The sequence below is a fragment of the Diadema antillarum genome, unplaced genomic scaffold (genome assembly GCF_040938485.1).
Source record: "Diadema antillarum isolate AM-2024a unplaced genomic scaffold, OU_Dant_1.0 scf00000028, whole genome shotgun sequence".
In the NCBI taxonomy this organism is placed as follows: Eukaryota; Metazoa; Echinodermata; class Echinoidea; order Diadematoida; family Diadematidae; genus Diadema; species Diadema antillarum.
Window position 1 is genome coordinate 4,843,800 of NW_027270917.1, and position 18,239 is coordinate 4,862,038.

At 38.3% G+C, this 18,239-nt stretch overlaps 1 protein-coding gene across 1 annotated transcript; it reads left to right on the forward strand.

Annotated features, from left to right (window-relative positions):
• Positions 1-197: 197 nt before the first annotated feature.
• LOC139736025 (zinc metalloproteinase nas-13-like) lies at positions 198-10,868 on the forward strand. The gene is made up of 13 exons (XM_071646774.1): positions 198-213; positions 531-592; positions 1,356-1,443; positions 1,809-1,926; positions 2,339-2,517; positions 2,962-3,174; positions 4,223-4,264; positions 5,004-5,132; positions 5,669-5,689; positions 6,169-6,288; positions 7,087-7,215; positions 7,941-8,081; positions 9,384-10,868. Exons 1-13 carry the CDS (start codon positions 198-200, stop codon positions 9,593-9,595), a joined length of 1,470 nt encoding a protein of 489 aa, XP_071502875.1. The 3' UTR covers positions 9,596-10,868.
• Positions 10,869-18,239: the final 7,371 nt, after the last annotated feature.

Below are 18,239 nucleotides of genomic sequence, written 5' to 3' on the forward strand. Positions count from 1 at the left end.
CGACAACTTGTCAACTGAAAATTGTTTGATTGCTGCAAGAGTGCTTAATGTGTTTGAATATTTTGATGTTGGTGTCCTGAAACTGAAATCTGAAACCTTGAATAGACCTATACGTCATCAAAGCGCACAGTATTCATATAGTGTCAGCTTGTTTAGATTGCGATTTCAAATCTGTTCAATTGATGTCATAGGTAAGAATGGATGCTCATGTAAGTATTATCAATTATTTGATTAACTCTATATGACCTTTTTGAGCCAAATTTTGGGGAAACTGCCTTCTGGTATTATGTACACGAAACAAATGTCCGAGTACCAAAAGAGTTCCATGTACAGTTAGTTTCAAATTACAAGGGTAAAGTGACATGATCTGTTGCTTCACACCAAGTTCATTCTCCAACAATCCACCTTCCCCTACAAACAAACACACACATACACGCAGGTGTGCTGTGCCTTATTATTATTTCTTTTTGCACTGATTGTATAACTCCCCTGATTTCCGTGTTTGTTTGTTCGTTTGTTTGTCATTGTAGAAGCCGGTGAGGACACCACGTGCCTCTCGGAGGGGGATATTGTCGTTCCCTGCGGGGATACGGTGAGTTGACTCTCGCTTTAATATTCCTCCAATTATATTCTTGACATGCACCGATAGATGTCTGCAGCATGATTGGCCAATCTTTCAATTCAATTCAATTCACTTATTTCATTTTCATTTTTCTTCCAACAAAACATAACACAAAGTAAATCTTGGCGAAAGTTACTCTTTAAATATTTTAATATACCTCTGAAAATCAAAGTTGATATGGTTTCAAATAAGATCAAGCAAATATTGCACGAATTTTGAGAACCGAGCATGTTGGTGGAAATGATGTAACAGCCGGTGAGTGCAATCGCGATATAGTCACATAATAATGCAAATTAAGGAATTCAGTGATGTTAACGCCTCGCTATCAGTCTCAAATTCACGTGGACAAAGAAGCTTTACTAAATGTCCTGTGTTTGATTAAATCTATAAAAGAATACATTGATGTTATTCTAACTGTGTAATAACTTTGTTTCGACAACCTTTACGGAGGAATATGCAGTTGCGAAATCATTGACGTAATCTTTTATTGTTTCGCATGTACTTATTCGAAGTTCATCTAGTTTTGACTGATAATGTTGATAATCTTATTCTTCCCTCTCTGTACGATCACAGATCACTAACACTACCTCTAAATGCAAGTTTATATTCTATGTGTAATAGAACATATCAGGTAAAGCATTCTGTTCATGAACTGACTTTGGAAGGTTTCTTCTTCTTCTTCTTCTTCTTCTTCTTCTTCTTCTTCTTCTCCTCCTCCTTCTTCTTTTGATAGGGAGGAAGGGGGCGAAGAAATGCCATTCGCGACCGCTCATTGAGATGGCCAAATGGGGTGGTCCCCTACACCATCGATAACCGATTCGGTAAGTCCCACGGGAAACAAACTCAACTGCGCAATCACATGAACTCTTTGAACTTCCAACCTGAGTCCTGTCATTATAATATCCGGTTTACAGTTCAGACATTCTTCAGTAACTTCATTGACAGGCGATCACTTTATATAGATTGTTTTTCAGTAGAGCATTCATATTCTATGAACATTTTGGTAAAAAAAAAAGTTGCCCTCAACCACCAAAGAGCTTGCCGAGAATTGCTTTTCAAATTCTATGATAAATTGCTTCTCAACCCAGCATTGCTTTTCCAACGATCGACTCACAGCTCCATTCGCCTTCTTTTGTCTGAATATATGTGTCACTTGTTTCTTTCGAACCATGATCGCGCCATGCAGACTACGGGGCTCGCCAGCGTATCCAAACAGCCATTCAGAGGTACCATGACACCACGTGTATTCGCTTTGTGCAGCGGACCAACCAGCGGGACTACGTCGAGGTCTTTCCTGGCAACGGGTAAGAAAACAACAAAAGAAAAACAAAAACAAACAAAGAAACAAACAAAAACGACAGCGACGTGACAGAGAAAAACTACAAAAGGAAGAGACAATCACCAGGTCTTTCCTTCCAGCAAATTGATCAAAATTCCACTGACAAAGCACCTATTCCGGAAGATAAGACTTCGTGTGAACGAATCACCGTGACTTAAACGTATGACCGCTGTCCATTTTGGTATCTATACAACTCTCTACTCTTGCTCACACACACCGTTTTCTTTTCTTCTTCTGCTGCTGCCTCCAGTCAAACTTCTGCATCTTTATGCTTGATGAAACTGCCATCAAGCTTAAATTGCACATTGATGGGTATTTCACGTGACAGTAGCTTTTTTTAACATAGTGTAAATCTCTCTGCTCCTTGCCCTATATAGCTGCTATTCACTAGTCGGGCGTGTCGGCGGTCGCCAGCAGTTGTCTCTCGGGGTGGGCTGCACGACAAATTTGGGCACCATCATCCACGAATTCATGCACGCCATCGGGTTCCAGCACGAGCAGACCAGAGCTGATAGAGATAGCTTTGTCTACATCTACACACAGAACATCATCAGAGGTAACGGCCTCAAGAATTTCCAAACTTGAATATTAGCAATTATTATAGTTAAAGCTATTGTAATCATTATAAGCTATTGTAGTTAACAGTATATATAATGATTGACTAGCATGACTAATGCCAGCTCAATGCGATTTCAATTTGCACGAAAGCAGAGGACAACTCCCCCTCCCCCTAAAAAAAGGACGACGACAACAAGAACAAGAATCGATCATACAGCCATTTCCCCAAGCAATTGATCTATTCCTTATGTACGTGTAATACGATGGACGGAAGTTATTCAGTGATAACCAAGAATGAGCTTTCTGCGTCAAATCACTAGTAAACGAGCGAAACATTTCCTCTGCAGAGTCGGTTGTGGTCATCTCTGTAGTATCGATAGCAGTTGAGTCCAGCAAGAGTGTCATCACTTTCACAACTTTTGTCCGATTTAAAATTCCGCAGGGCTCGAATACAACTTCGACAAGTACGATCTGACTCGGATCGACCACCTCGGCACTTCGTACGACTACTTCTCCGTCATGCACTACCACATGACCGCCTTCAGCTCCAACGGCCAACCGACCATCGTCGCACGCGACCAGAGAGTGCGACTCGATTACCGGTCCGATTTCAGCAACGTTGACATCGACGAAATCAATATCCTCTATGAATGCAGTGAGTGCAACGGTCATTTCCCTTCTTTGAGTAGGGCAGAGTTTGACTGGCTTGGACTAACTTGCTTTTATCTTACTTGGACTAACGCCTGAGCGGATCCGAGGGAGAGAAGAATAGAATCATTAAATGAAAGAAAGATATAGAGGGGTGAAGGTGAAGGTTCCATTTTCTTCACTTTGTCTCCCTCTACGAATTAAGTTAGTTAAGATCGCAACTGATGATCTGTGAATTAACAAACATGTCGGAAAGCAGTAAACGACAGGCTCGAGTCCCACTGGTTCCTTTTTTCCGACATGTTTGTTAACTTACAGATCAGCAGTTGCAATCTTAACAAATTCAATTTGTAGAGGGAGACAAAAATGGCCCCCCAAAATACAATCATTATCAGCATATAACTACGAAGTCCACACTTTTGCACCTTTTGTAGCATGCTACACAGACATTATGTCAAAAAATGCAAAACGTTGTGCACTTCTCTTTATTCGGCATTTCTCTTTCCACACTCCATAGTGCACCAGGTGTGGTTCTTGTAATATACACACACAATTACATATATCTTATAATGGCCTTATTCTCATGCCGCTTCTGCAATTTGCCATTATTACAACAATGTCTTCAATTATATTCCTCTTGACGTTTGTCCTGGGTGCGGCAGTCAAGTAACGAGCAGGAATAATCCTTACATCTGTACAATTATGAAGATAAAAATGAAAGTAGCAAAGACAACCCTGCATGGATGCATAATCTTAAAACCCATTTTAGTCATTCTAGTCCATTTATCTATTATCCACTGTTTTGAGATTTAAGCCAAGAACTTCATCAAAATGGGAAAATGAATTTGATTGCCATGATTTTTTTATTTGAGTCTGTATACACATCGTTATATAGGTGTATATAGGTATATACATAAATATACATACATAAATTGATTGAATGGTTCATTAACTCATTCATTCATTCATTCATTCATTCAGTCAGTCAGTCAGTCAGTCAGTCAGTCAGTCAGTCGTTCCTTATTTACTTATTTGTTTCTCCTTTTTTTTCGCAGGCAACACCGGTGGTGGTGGAGATGATGGGACAAACCCGACAAGTAAGAATGAGTGGTAACCATGACGATTAATGTTTGAACACCAAGATCATCAACACACAATACGTTCATATAAGATAAAGTCTCACTGCGTACCAAATGGAGTGCAGACCGCTATTATGCAGATTCAGGCAAAACACTGGGAAAATACACTGATGTCCCCATTCCTACTGCTTCAACACTTCTAGTGATGCAATGTTAATAAGCATCATTTTGTTTTGTTTTGTTGTTTGTTTGTTTGTTTGTTTGTTTTTTTTTTTTTGGGGGGGGGAGGGGGTGTTAAATTATTAGTTCCACAGTATGAAAACGTTAATTCTTTGCACTCACATTAATTTTCTGAACTCGGCGTCATTTCTCTTCTCTAATTGGGTTTGGAAATTAAATCCTATCTAAGAAAAGAAAAGAACACAGTCTTTTTGTTCTCCTTTTTTACGTTTTCATGTTGCGGGTTATAAGTCATTACAACTTGTCCAGTGTGCGTGACCATAACGACTTGGATCAACATCAGACATCCATTATTTTTACACTTTGTTTCTGATGTTCATAGCGCGTTTATTGTTTTTTCTTTCTTTTTCATTTGACGCTCCTCTTCAATTATCAAAGACAACTTGCCGGCAAAGTGAAGCTCCCCACAGAACATCGTCAATCCCTACCATTCGTCAGAAGTTGAAGATTTCTTTCTCTCTATCTTTCTATTTATCTTCTTGATTCATCTGTCCTTATGTTCCCATTAATTGTTTAGACCCAGATGATTGTGTTGACAAGAATGAATACTGTCAGGCCTGGGCCGAAGCGGGTTTCTGTCAGCGTAACCCCCAGTGGATGCTGGCCAATTGTCTTATCAGCTGCGACGTCTGCCAACCCGATACAGGTATCAGAGAGTAATTTTTGTGGCTTCGTGCATGCCTCATGTCTCATGCGATCATAATTACAATCTTATGCTGCTCTTTTAGCATCCCTCCCCAGCCCAGCATTTTCCTCGATTCAAAATTTTTGTCGTACTTTATTTCACTTTATACTTATAGATTTTACATAAGGTTATTATACTTTGAAATGTCAATATATGCACTTATCTTCTGTTAAAAAAGATATTTACATGTTTTGTTGGAGATGGATAATGAATGAATAAACTATAGGAACGAACTAACGAATGCATGAATACATAGTTACCGATGTCAGGAATATATGCAATTTAATGACCGTTCTCTTTTCTCCACTTGAAAAACCAGAGAGACATCACATCCACGCCTCATCCCTTTTGAAAAACAGTAGTAAACTTTAATCTGTAATGCTGTAATCTGTACTGCAACGAATTTGTCTCAAAAGCAGAACGCGTAGGATCTTCTGTGATCTTTGTTTTTGACGAATCGCTCTCATACCCCTTTTTTCTTCCTGTTTTCTCATCAGGCACCGGCGGAGGCAATGAAAGTGAGTATTGAGGCAGATTTAAATTATTCAGATATTACTTAGCGTTACATCAAATTATAATAGAATCCTTTCAATCAATTGACGTCTTATGATCGTATGATTTTCCCCATATTATGATGATATGGGCTTGCGTTCTCGAGCAATCCCAGAGTAATAAACTAGTTTGGGAAGTTAATTCATCCCGTTAATTTCTGTGTACATGAAGGGTACTGCGGGGAAAAACAATAAATCGCATGGCGAAATAACAAGCATCAAAGAGAAAACTGAAACGAGTCTTCATCTCAATTTACTGACGTTACAAAACTCCTGTTTTTATTTTCATGTTCACTAAAACCTTGAAAATAATTTAAGTGTGACCATACAAAAGTCATTGCTTTTATAATGACCTGTATCTGAAAGGCGCCGTTGCTCATTTGAACCTTTGTTACCTTGTTTTTCGGTCTAACATCTCCTCTGCTTTATTTTCTTCGTGTTGATAGACTGCAGGGATATGGACGAAAGCTGTGAATACTGGGCAAGCATTGGTGAATGTGAAGCCAATCCGTCGTGGATGCTGCCAAATTGCCAAGTCAGCTGCAATCAGTGTGACGTCGTAACAGGTGAGAATGATGGACAGACAGACATACATACAGACAGACAAACAAAGAAACAAACACACAAGACAAAATCAAAACGCACCAATGAAGCAGCCAAAACTCTTTCATGGGATCTAAGGCAATTACCCCCTGGACAATTACCCCAGACCCTTCCCCTGATCTTAACCCTAATCCTAACCCTGAACCTAATCCTAACTCTAACCCAAATTCTAATCCTAAACCTAACCCTAATCCTAATCTTTTTAATCTTGTGATAAGGTTAGAGTAAAGATCGGGGTTAGGGTTAGAGTTTGGGTTAAATTTAGGTTTAGGATTAGGTTCAGGATTGGGATCAGGGTTAGGATCAGAAGAAAGGTCCGGGGTAATTGCCCAGGGGTAATGGCCCTAGACCCTAGCGGACACGGAGATCACCGAATGTGATTCTGATCGTAAATCATGACACAATTGTCAGCGGAAGTCAGTTCGGGATATGGGACATAGAAATAATTTTATGTTCTAAACACAGCAATTTGATGCAACAGGTGCATGTACTTAGTATGAAAGTGCAAAACAATGAATATATGAAAATATGTTACCTTATGCCAATTTGCAATTTGAATGATAGCAATTAAACTAAGAAACGAAATTGTGAACGTTCGCATGATGGAGTAAGTGGTATCACTGCACACAATCACCGACTGCAGATTTTATTGTAAAGCAGTAATTCATGTTTTGGCATATAATCGGCCACAGGGCTGAATGTCACTACGATGAAATCATCCCTGATTAAAACTATGTGTGTTCTTTTCTATGCTTGACCAGAAAACTGCGTGGACCTGAACGACAACTGCGCCCTGTGGGCTCGATTTGACCAGTGCTCGGCTAACCCAGACTACATGCTGACGAACTGCCCGAAATCGTGCGGACAGTGCAGTGAAGGCCTAATGAAAAGTAAGTGTATAGCGCCATCTTTTGTCGAAAGCCAAACTTAAGAGTTGGACATGATCGATATAAGTTACTGGAGTACACAGAGTGTTGTTATCAATTTACTCACAGTGCTTGTGTGTGGTATCAAACTCACCGTTGAGCATTGAATCTACCACCTAGTTTGATATCCAGCTTATCGCGGTAAAATCAGAGAAAAAGAGACGATTGTTCTTCTGATGTAACGAAACAGCTTCACTTTATTCATTTGATTACAATTTGATTAAAATCATCGTCCTCATCGTCGTTGTTGTCGTCGTCGTCACCACATCGATCACCTTTCTGTTTCTCTCAGTCATTCGTGTTTCAAAGGTATTGAAGTGTAGATAATGCCTTCAAGATCCATACGCAAGGTAGAAATTCAGAAGAATATCATTTAGTAGAGTAGTTTTTTTCACAAAAAGAAAAAAACAAACAACAGTAAAAGCAATAACTAAAGACATCTCATGCACGTAAAAAGATCGCGCCTTTCATTCATTCATCGCAAAGAGCACATCCAACTGGACCCCATGGAAGACCAGCTCGTGCAGCTGTATATAGAATATCAAAACTTTGTCTCAAATGGAAAAATGAAATAGCAAAAGCAAAAGGCAACTCAAGAACAAAATTGGGTCTTACGTTCTCTATTTAGTACTTTTGATTTATGCCTCAAATACCTCATATTCTTCCTCCCTCCATTTGTTTTTTTACAGGTTGCGAAGATTATAATGAAAACTGTCCTGATTGGGCAGCTTACGACCAATGCGACCTAAACCCGGGCTACATGAACTACAACTGCAGAAAGAGTTGCGGGCTCTGCACGGCCAGCTCGCCTCTTGACCTCGTGCCGCAAGGTAGGCGAAAACAAAGCTATCCGTACACACAATTTGGCCGACTCGGTTTCAGTTGGGTACAACATGGCGTATATTCCTTTGCTACTTGGACAATTAATCTAGCTTAGCAGAGCATTATGTCGCCATATCGTTACCCAGTGGAGCAGAGTTGGCCTAACTTTATAATTATGACCAGATGATACCGGGCGAAAAAAAAATACAACAACGAAAGAAAGGCCTCTATGCTCGTAGCTTCACGGGAAAAAAGAGTTACAAGCTCATTTACCACTTGGAACCAAAAACCCCCTCTCTATCCTCGTAGCTGTATCAAGATTAGATTAATTGTCCAAGTGACACAATCAACATGGTATATGTAGAAGGCACGTTTTGACGTAAAAGATGGTGACGAAGAACACAATTTTCACCATGATCTGAGTTATCAGAATGCGATAAATGAAAGGTTGATACGTAAGGAAACGGGACAAGTAACATTTGTTTTGTTTGTTTGTTTGTTTTAAACACGGGTTAAGATTTGGTTATATCAGGATTGAGAAAAATAAGAAATTAGAGGAGGCGGAGAGATGATGCAGATGTCTTTGTGATTCTGTAAGTCTCAACATTGCACAGTGAGGTTAGAGGTTCGAGCCCCGGTAACCATTATAATCATGTTCGTCCTCAGACAGAATAGGAATCGCTACATTAGTATGGTGGGTAGGTATCATTCATTGACGATTCCGTATACATTATGTACTTTGGCAGTCGGTACGAAACGTTGCCGTGCATGGGAACTGAAATGATGATGCATAATTTTACAGAACCATGATTGAAAGTTTGGCTAATTATGACGACATGATGAGAGTCAATCAAATTGCAATCATTTACTAGTTATGAAAATCAGCATGATTATCATCTTCATTCGTTTTTATCATCGTCATTATACGCTTGCGCAGTGACGGAGGTTGTGCTCAAGAAGAATTGCAGTCCTATGATTGGATAAACGCCATCTACGTCAGGGAAAGAGAGTTACTTTTCACTTGCATCCATTTTTTTTTTTTCATTATTGGTTAAAAAAACTGAATCCTGAATTCTCAAAGTGGCCCTTCTACTAGTTGTTAGCATTCGAGCCTCTAAATGAGCTGCCTGGCTTTTCAGACGAATAATCCTCACTTCACCTCCACCCAACAAGGATGTACAAAACCATTAAAGATATGCATTTCGTTTGTCCTCTTTGTCAGAATCAATCTGTGCGTATCGACTTTTGTCGTAGCTGCTTTACACAGACATTAATGTATTCCACCTTTCCTTTTTCTCCCCCAAATCCAGCGCAATGCCAGGACACCAACGGTTACTGCTCCATCTACCAATCACAAGGCATGTGCGAGAGCAAGCCGGAGTACATGAACATGTTTTGCCCGTCGACTTGCGGGATGTGTCCGGAGCAACTCTACGCCGGTAACGGGGCGAGCGGCCGCTGGTCTCTGCAGCAGTGGTTGGTGGTTGCGCTGGCCACTGTTGTTCTTTCCAGATTGGTGTAGTCATGTCTACACCTCTGCTTTAGATGTAACATTTTGTATAACCCAATTCTGATTAATGTCGACATCAAATCAAGAGTCAGCATTCAATGAAGTGCGTGTACATTACTCACTGACAACGTTCAAGGAACCTCTACAGGCCTTACCTGTTGGTCCAAGAACGTGAGGACCTGACAAAATAAACGCAGATGTTCAGTTATTGAAAGTGTTACAAACTATGCAGTGTTTTCAATAACACAAAATACTGTAATCTTCGTAAACCCTATTACTAAATCCTTCAGTTAAACACAGCAGTTGTTGTGTTAACATACGATTGCAAAACACGAGAGGTTTAGCAAGCTTTATCACATTCATTACACCTTCTGTGTGAAAATTGAACACAGTACTTTGTTCTTCGTAATGATCAGCTGTAACTCTAACTTGTCGTAAACTTTGGCAATCATTTCGTACCCAAAGTGACTGTAAGATCGTTATGCTCAGAGGAAAGAGAGAAACACTTTACTGCATTACCGACGAATCACCATGGTAACGCATGCGTGTTTCAAATTGTCAAGTGCAATTAACCAGTTGAACAAAGTTAAATAAAAACAAACAAATACAATCCAAAAACTGAGGAGAGCTGCTGTAGTATCTACAAATGTAATTGATCCTTGTGAGCACGCGCTTAAATTTTGGGTTGTGTTTTGCTTAGCAATGATCGAGGATCTAAAAATCAAAAAGGAAACATGTATAGCAGTCATACTCTTCAAATTTATTTCAAGAATTTGTTAGAGTAAGATCAGTGATTGAGAACGAATATTGAGTTAGGGCGCTGTGCCTACACAACAGGACTGAGTTCTTCGCGAAGTCCGCAGTCTTGTTATTGTGTCAGTGTTTCACGTGTTCCGTAAAGTTGTTCTGGTTAAACCATTCGGTTCCAGGGATGTCGACAGTGCGTACAATATTCTATTGGGTATTCTGTGTCAATCATTACTCAAGGCACACAAAAGAAAAGGTTAGGGCCATGTAAATATGTGTCAGCGCCGCTGAGCGGTGCTCATGACGTATAGAAAATGAAAAAAAATACAGTAAAACAAAAAACAGAGTCCTGTTACTAGCTTCGCTTTTCTGATAATCACTTTTACAAAGTATACAAACAGGACATAAATTTATACTAACAAGGTCTTTGTACTAATATTGATGCTGTACAATGTTTTCGTGTTACCATAGTACATGTAGTATATTATATACCTGTGAATAAAATTCACTCCTCCTGTCGTTAACACATAAAGAGAAATGTCGTACATATATTTTTTCCCTCCTGCTTTTCCAGTCGTGTGTTGTACGCTAGTTGTATGGTGGACGTTATGCAACGCAGATGATTGCGTAGACACGCGTTGCTTTTTGTCATCTGGAGTAATGATTGTATATGCGGAGTGGATGTTTCCGAAGACATCAGATGATGAGAGAATGCTAATGATGGTGCGAGATATTCTGCCTCATACGATGTGACGAGGGCAAAGAGAGATTGACGGAGTTTCTGATATTTAAGGTTATTTTTTTTCCATTCTATCAATTATACCTATACAAGTTTTGACGCAGAATATGAACCTTTCGTGTGTGTTTTTTTTTTTTCGCTCTGCGGCATTGGAAGTTTAACTTTTCAGAGTTACAGCGGTAACAGCTGTTGTATCCGCACAGACACACACAGACACACACACACACACACGCACATAAACATGCATTATTACAATGTTGATCTTTACCAGCTCGCAAAATTTCGTCATTGCTTCATCCTACTAAGATGGCATGGAATGACGCAGTCTTGTAAAAACATTCAAATGAATGTATTTAAAACAACTCAAATATACGGATATATAAAATTATTAGTGATATGCAAATTGTACAATCCTAGCAAATAAGTATTTAGTGTAGGAGATAAGTGGTATGATCAACATGATCCGAGCAATGATACACACGACACAAGAACTAAAGCACTCGATTGTGATGGATTAGAGTGTGAGTCTGGGAAACTAAAATAATGTGAAAAGCATAAAAGAAACTTAAGAGGTAAGTATATGGTAGCACTTTTGTATGTATTCGTCCGTTTCTGTTTATGATAAATATATATATATATATATATATGCACATATGTATTCATTTGTATACATATAGAAATATAATATATATAATATATATGAGTATATATACATATGCATAAGTATATAAAACATCATGATTGTATACTAGTATATTGTATATCAGATGTTTTGTATGTGTGTGTGTGTGCATAATTAAATTTCTCCCCCTATTGTGTATTTATATTGTGTTTTCGCAAATTAGAGCCACTATATACTTTGAAGAAAATCTTACCTTCAAAAATACACGTCAAAGAGGGAGGGAGGAGGGAGAGGCTTCGCTAAGAAAGGAATTGTATTCGTCGTAATACAAAATAAACACCCACCACAACACCAGGAAACGTTGGCTTATAACGCTGCATTAACTCAGCATGAAGAAGACGTATCAGCTCCTGCTATTTTCAAAGACCACCAATGCCTTGACCCAACGAGAGAAATTGAAAAGTCCATTGGATATCTTTTTTCTTTCCTTTCCGTTTTTTGCACTGAAATGCTTCCGAGAAAAAGAGTACAATGTATATCAGATATTCTGACATCAGCTGTTATTATCAAGGGGAAAACGTAGTGTGAATTGAAAAGGCTTTGGGAGATAAGGGGCTTTCACCCGTTAACGATTCGTTCATTTCTAGTTCAATTCACAATGTATTGATTGATATCAACGCAATGTCCTCAGGTTAAACCCATCAGTTATTCAAACAATCTTATACTAGAAAATGCTGAAACTAGATTTGAATAGAGGAAAGAATTGCTGTTGCTGTTTCCGATGAGGAAACAGTGTTGCTATCATCGCGTTTCATTTATTTTTCATTTCCAGCGAAATTATAAAATACAACCACAAACACACAACATGGGTATATGAACACAATGAGTACATTTTAGGTATTTACATGAATTACGTAAGTGAATTGTTACATGATAAAGGTAGTAAAAATTAAGCTGAATCATATGGAATTGAAGGCATAATTTACAATTTGCAGGTGAAACAAAAACCCACCTTTAGTGCTTAAAATAAGTTATAGAATGGGAGTGAAGGATAAAATAAACGAGGTAAAAAGTGTAATTATTATAACCAATGTTAATTATTGCTAAATAAGATAATGCCAAAAAAGAACAATGATTATAATAACATTGTTTCTGTTTATATAGACTAAATCGTCTGCAGTTACGATTTAGTGAGAAAAAATAGTGGTATCTCCTTATATCTGATGCTTTAAAGTGAAATGTTTATAACTAGGATTTTTTGTGAGTGATACAACTGACCTACACATAGTATCAAATGTGATATCTCGGACATCTTTTTAAATCACTGCTCCCAATGGTAAACAATACCCTTAAGTACCACTGTATTAAACAATGGGTAAACATGTAGGCTGTTGGAAATGGAGTGATGGGAACAGTGATTAAGTTGTCTTTGCTGGGTTGTGATATCCAACATAGACTTTCCACAACGCACACCAGCTTCTCGCATCAAATTTCCAGATTTGACATCACAGGTTAATTAAACAGGCGTAAAACTGGTTTAACGCATATGGAGAGGAATAAATTCATAAACTGCAATTTGCATTGCTCGTGTACTACCGACATACAAAGACGGCATGCTTTTATAATTTGTGTCATGCATCATCATCATCATCATCACAATGATAATACTACTACTACTACTACCACTAATGACAATAATAATAATAATGATAATAATAAAGATAATGATAATAATAATAATAATAATAGTAACAATAGTAATAATGATAAGTTAAGATAAGAAGAATAATGGTAATAGTATTGATGATTATTAGTATTTGTATAGTAGTAGTAATAATAATAGCAGTATTAGTACTATCGTTATTGCTATTTTAGTATTTCCATCGTAACTATCATCATCATCATCATGATAATTATCATTACATCGTCATAATTTTTCCACAAATCTCCAAAATCACCAGTGAAGCACCCTCAACGATGAATTCTGAATAAAAGGGACATTTATTTTCTCTTTGAAATGTTGAGAAAGACAGAAAAGGCAGATAGTTTAGGTATCATTATTACAGAGAAACATACATATACATTAATATACAATATGCATATTATCTGTGTATTATTTCTTTTTTTTTCACACTGTGATCGTCTACTTAGTAATGTTTCCAAACTCGAACTTACTGCATGAATCACCACAGCACAGCTAAGCACGTTGCATTGATATGAATAATGGAACAGAAGTCCAGTATTGAACGAGGAACCTTATAAGAGCTCAAGGTTAGGTATATGAGCACCACGGCTTTCAGTGACACGGCGTGAGTCGTATTGTACTTGAACTATCGCCTACCTGGTGGTCACTGCTCTGTTGTGATGGTCATCCTTCCCAGTGCTGACGACAGAAATAAATCAGATTCCTTTCATGCCTTTGAAAGGACCTCAATACCAGAATAGGCAGAGAACACTTCAGTCAGCTAGGTGTCTACGTGAATAGTGTTCTTTTCCTCTCTCCCTCTCTCTTTCTCACGAAGTGATGACGCCTTTGAAAAAGTGGTTATTCATTCAGTGATACACAAATAACAAGGATACGATATACGGGTTTTATAGTGCGATGTCTTTCTGTTATACTGGAGCATTTGGGATAAGATTGAAAGTATCATAATTGATCATGGTATAAGTGAACAGCAGTAGGAGGGGCGTGTGCAATGTTATTATTCGTTACCCTTGCAGGATGAGCTTTAGCCAGTGTGGAAAGAAGGTGTAGTGATGATGATGTCTGCAAAGGAGATTATCATAATTGGCTCCTTGGAAGTACCATCAAAATGATAGCTGAGATTATGCATTGTTTTGAAGCTCACAATTAGTAACTTGAACATGACACTTTAACATATGTCAATAAAACCAGTGGACGTCCCCTTGCATTATCATATCATTATCAATCCATTTGATGTTTCCTTTTCCCGCTTTTTCTAGGTGCAATCAACGTCAAAGTGCACTTCGCATGGTGACCCATCTCTTGGCATGCGCACAGACCGGGAGGTCGTGATCTTGATTGCTCATCGACACTTCCATAACGGTCGGAAGAATGATATTGTGACAGCCTTTAAAGGACAAGTCCACCTTCATATACATAAGGATTGAGAGAATGCAGCAATATTAGTAGAACATTTTATATCAGTAAAAGTTTGAGGAAAATTGAACAATCCGTTCATAGTTACGAATATTTTAAGTATTTGCGCAGTCACTGCTGGAAGAAAAGACTACTACAGTGTATGATGTCACATGCGTACAACTATATAAGGAAAATAAAAAGAGAATTTCACAAAACTTTACTTTTTGAATAAAGTGCACATTTCTTCTGACGTATGTTAAGGGTAATATTATTCCCCCTGCCTTCTGACAGAGAGAAGTCGAGTGTTCTTTTGTTATGCGAGAAAAATGGAAATATGTTGAATTTTCTTTATTCTTTCTTAATATCGTTGTACTCATGTGACATCACAAGCTATATAGCTGTATGCAAACAATGCATACAAGACAAAGATACTTGGGCCTAGCTAGAAGCGTTCTCGTCAACTGGAGACAGTCAACGGCTTCTCTATTCAACCATGAGTAATAATATCTAAGCTTTAAAAAAGTGTAAAAAGAATTGAAATGAGCGAGATATTGTTGACTAAAGTTAATGTTATTAGAAGGCGTATCTTAAGAAGCCTCACAAGCTTTCAAAGGCTATCATCGGCGTCAAAAGAAATCAAACAATAAACCATCCCCCTCTGCTTTCACGACTTGTCATTGTTTTGAAATGCTAGAGAGCAAGACGACGGAATTGAGGAGGAAACAATTGTATCCTGGATTGTACATAGACAGAAATTCCGCCGATGTTCACCAATTCATTAAAGTCTGAGGTATTCACAGATCGTTCATTCCATTGACTCGTCTGTGCCCAATTCGATGACGTGAGCAAACCTTTTTCTTTTTATGTGAGTCTGTGTGTGTGCGTGTGTGTGTATGTGTGTGTATATGTGTGTTTGTTTTGTTTGTTTTTTTACATTCATGAGATAGCGAGTTGGATATGTTTCCTCTATTCGGAATGAGAGATTTCCTTCGATGATATGTTTTATGGCCATTAACAAATAATTTCATGTAGTGTAGGGGGAATTTTGGTCCGTGCTTTTCCAAATGTCAGTGCTTTATGCATCTATATTTGTTTTTGGTCTCTTTTTTTCTTCAAAAGTGAATGGCCAATTTTTTTTTTTTGTTAAAGTCTTTAGTTGCTGTTTTTTTTCGAATTTGAGGCTGATTACGGTTCCTACGTTATTTCTCTTCCCCTGTCAGATACAGTAATCTTCATAAAAATGTCATTATTATGACTTAAAACAAAGAACCTTATTCTCCCTAGAGCACTTCCAATCTTATATCTGTAGACGTTAATTTGAAATAAGGCAATTTCCCGTAGATTTACTTTATAAAATGAGTTGATCGCTACCCATGTCGGAGGTATCATTGCCCTTTGTCAAATCACATTCGTCAATATCTCGAGGTTAGACTAACCTTTTTTTTTCTTTTCAAAACGTTCTATTTCTACGTGTCATTATCTCATACTGCTGCTCTGTGCATGTTTAAAAATATGAAGTGTAAGTAGGCCTATTATGATTTCAATCTGGTTCTTGTCTTTACCAGAAAAAGTGAAGTACCTTAAGTATGGTTTAGAAAGATTTATTTTCCTTGAGATCTTAATGTTATATCTAAATTACCTAATTCGTGGAGGTTCATATTCATTGAAATACATAAATGACATGAGTATTTCTTCCGTGCCTTAATCAGTTGAGTTTCCATTTAAAGTTAGTCCACTGCGGACTCTGTAGGCCTATATAACTATGTGACCAAGGGCTTGCTGCATAAAACGTTGAACACGAGAAAAACTCTGGGAAGAATCGAAATTTCAAGTTAATGATCCTCGCCCTCCCCAATTATTGACTTAACACAAAGAGAAGCTTTGCTATATATCAACACACGTTTTTCTCAGGTACTAAGTTTTACGCAACAGGCTCCACATTTGCTATCTCGTGAAGATATATAGTGGATAAACATCACATAGAAATTCAACATGAATTGAATACCCATGTCATATATGTCGCCATCTTTTCATTGATACGATTCAAATACAGTTTGCCTTATATGCATTTCCTTAAACAACATTTTGTTTTATTGTAAAAAAAAACTGCATTAATTTCGCTTGAAAATGCATGAGTCACATTGTACTCTATGGTTTTGTATATGCAAATGCCATATTGCATTCTGTACTTTTGTTGGAAATGAAAAGAAATGAAATGAAATGAAATGAGATAGAATGAAATTAAGATGACTATGCTAATTAGAACCTCTCACCTTAGGTGTCGATTACATCTCATCATATTCAGTATACATCGTGGCCAGAGTGTGCGGATGAAGTACCGAGCAGCAGCAGCGAGTGGTATACTGCGCCGGATTCGTCGCACTTTTTTCCCCGGCAGGGAACTAGTACTTGGTCACCCGTTCCAAGTAATATGATTTCGTCGACAAAGTTTGGCCCGCCGCATAGCGAGGAGGAGGAGGAGGAGGCTGTTGACAGCGCCGCCTAACGTCCGGCGAACTGAGGGGGCACGTGTCGGCACAGGGGGGTGCTACTGTCAGGGGCCTCCACCGACTTGAAGGAGAAAGAAATAAATTACTCGTTTGTAGCTAAGAGCCCATTGTGCCCGCGAGATATTGGCTGAGATCCCGTCATTGTATATCTCGCTGCCTCTTCACAGATTCAATGAATTTTCATCTCTCCTTCCACCCCCCCCCCCCCCTCTCAATCGGCGGGAGAAATTAACGTCAGACGATGTATTAACGCACTGCCACTGAGGGGCTTTATCACGCCTCCACGAAGTATACGTTTGAAGCTTTGATACCTTACTTTTTTTTAAAGTCACGTGAACATGTCTTTACACAGGTTTCCATAACAGACAAACTTGAAACTCTGCAGGGCAAAAGAACAATTGCAACTACCGGTCAGGGGAAAACGTGGTTATCAAAACGAGCACGTTTCCAACTTTCTGTTAGTTTATAGTGCAAAGCTTGTATGGAAATATTTTTGTGAAGTACACTTTCTTACTACTCCGTTGATTTTTGTAGAAGGAAAAAAACAACAACACACCACTCTGCTCAGAAAAATTAAGATGCAATACATCGCATGTTGTAGGCTACGTGTCATTGACTTTCTAAATGCCTATATACGTGAATGGAACAATCGCAAGGTCGAAAAAAAATGGATAGTTATGCTTAAGTATCATCACGAAGGCAAAATAACACATGCACTGTAACATCAAATTGGAGTCAGCACCAGTCATATAAGATTATTTTATTTGTGTATATATTAGGACTGAATCTAGTGATACGCTCCCAGAGTCTTTTATTGACCTTGATTCCTACTGGCTTTATATGGATAGAGACAAACCTTCAAAATAATTTTGTCGGCTAACTGTACAGCAAATTTTCAAGCACACTCCTCACCAATAAGTAACTTTGGCTGGTGT

Coding starts and splice junctions, on each gene's coding strand:
- LOC139736025 (XM_071646774.1), top strand. Junction 2,518..2,961: donor CACACAGAACATCATCAGAG/GTAACGGCCTCA, acceptor AAAATTCCGCAG/GGCTCGAATACAACTTCGAC. Junction 7,216..7,940: donor CAGTGAAGGCCTAATGAAAA/GTAAGTGTATAG, acceptor GTTTTTTTACAG/GTTGCGAAGATTATAATGAA.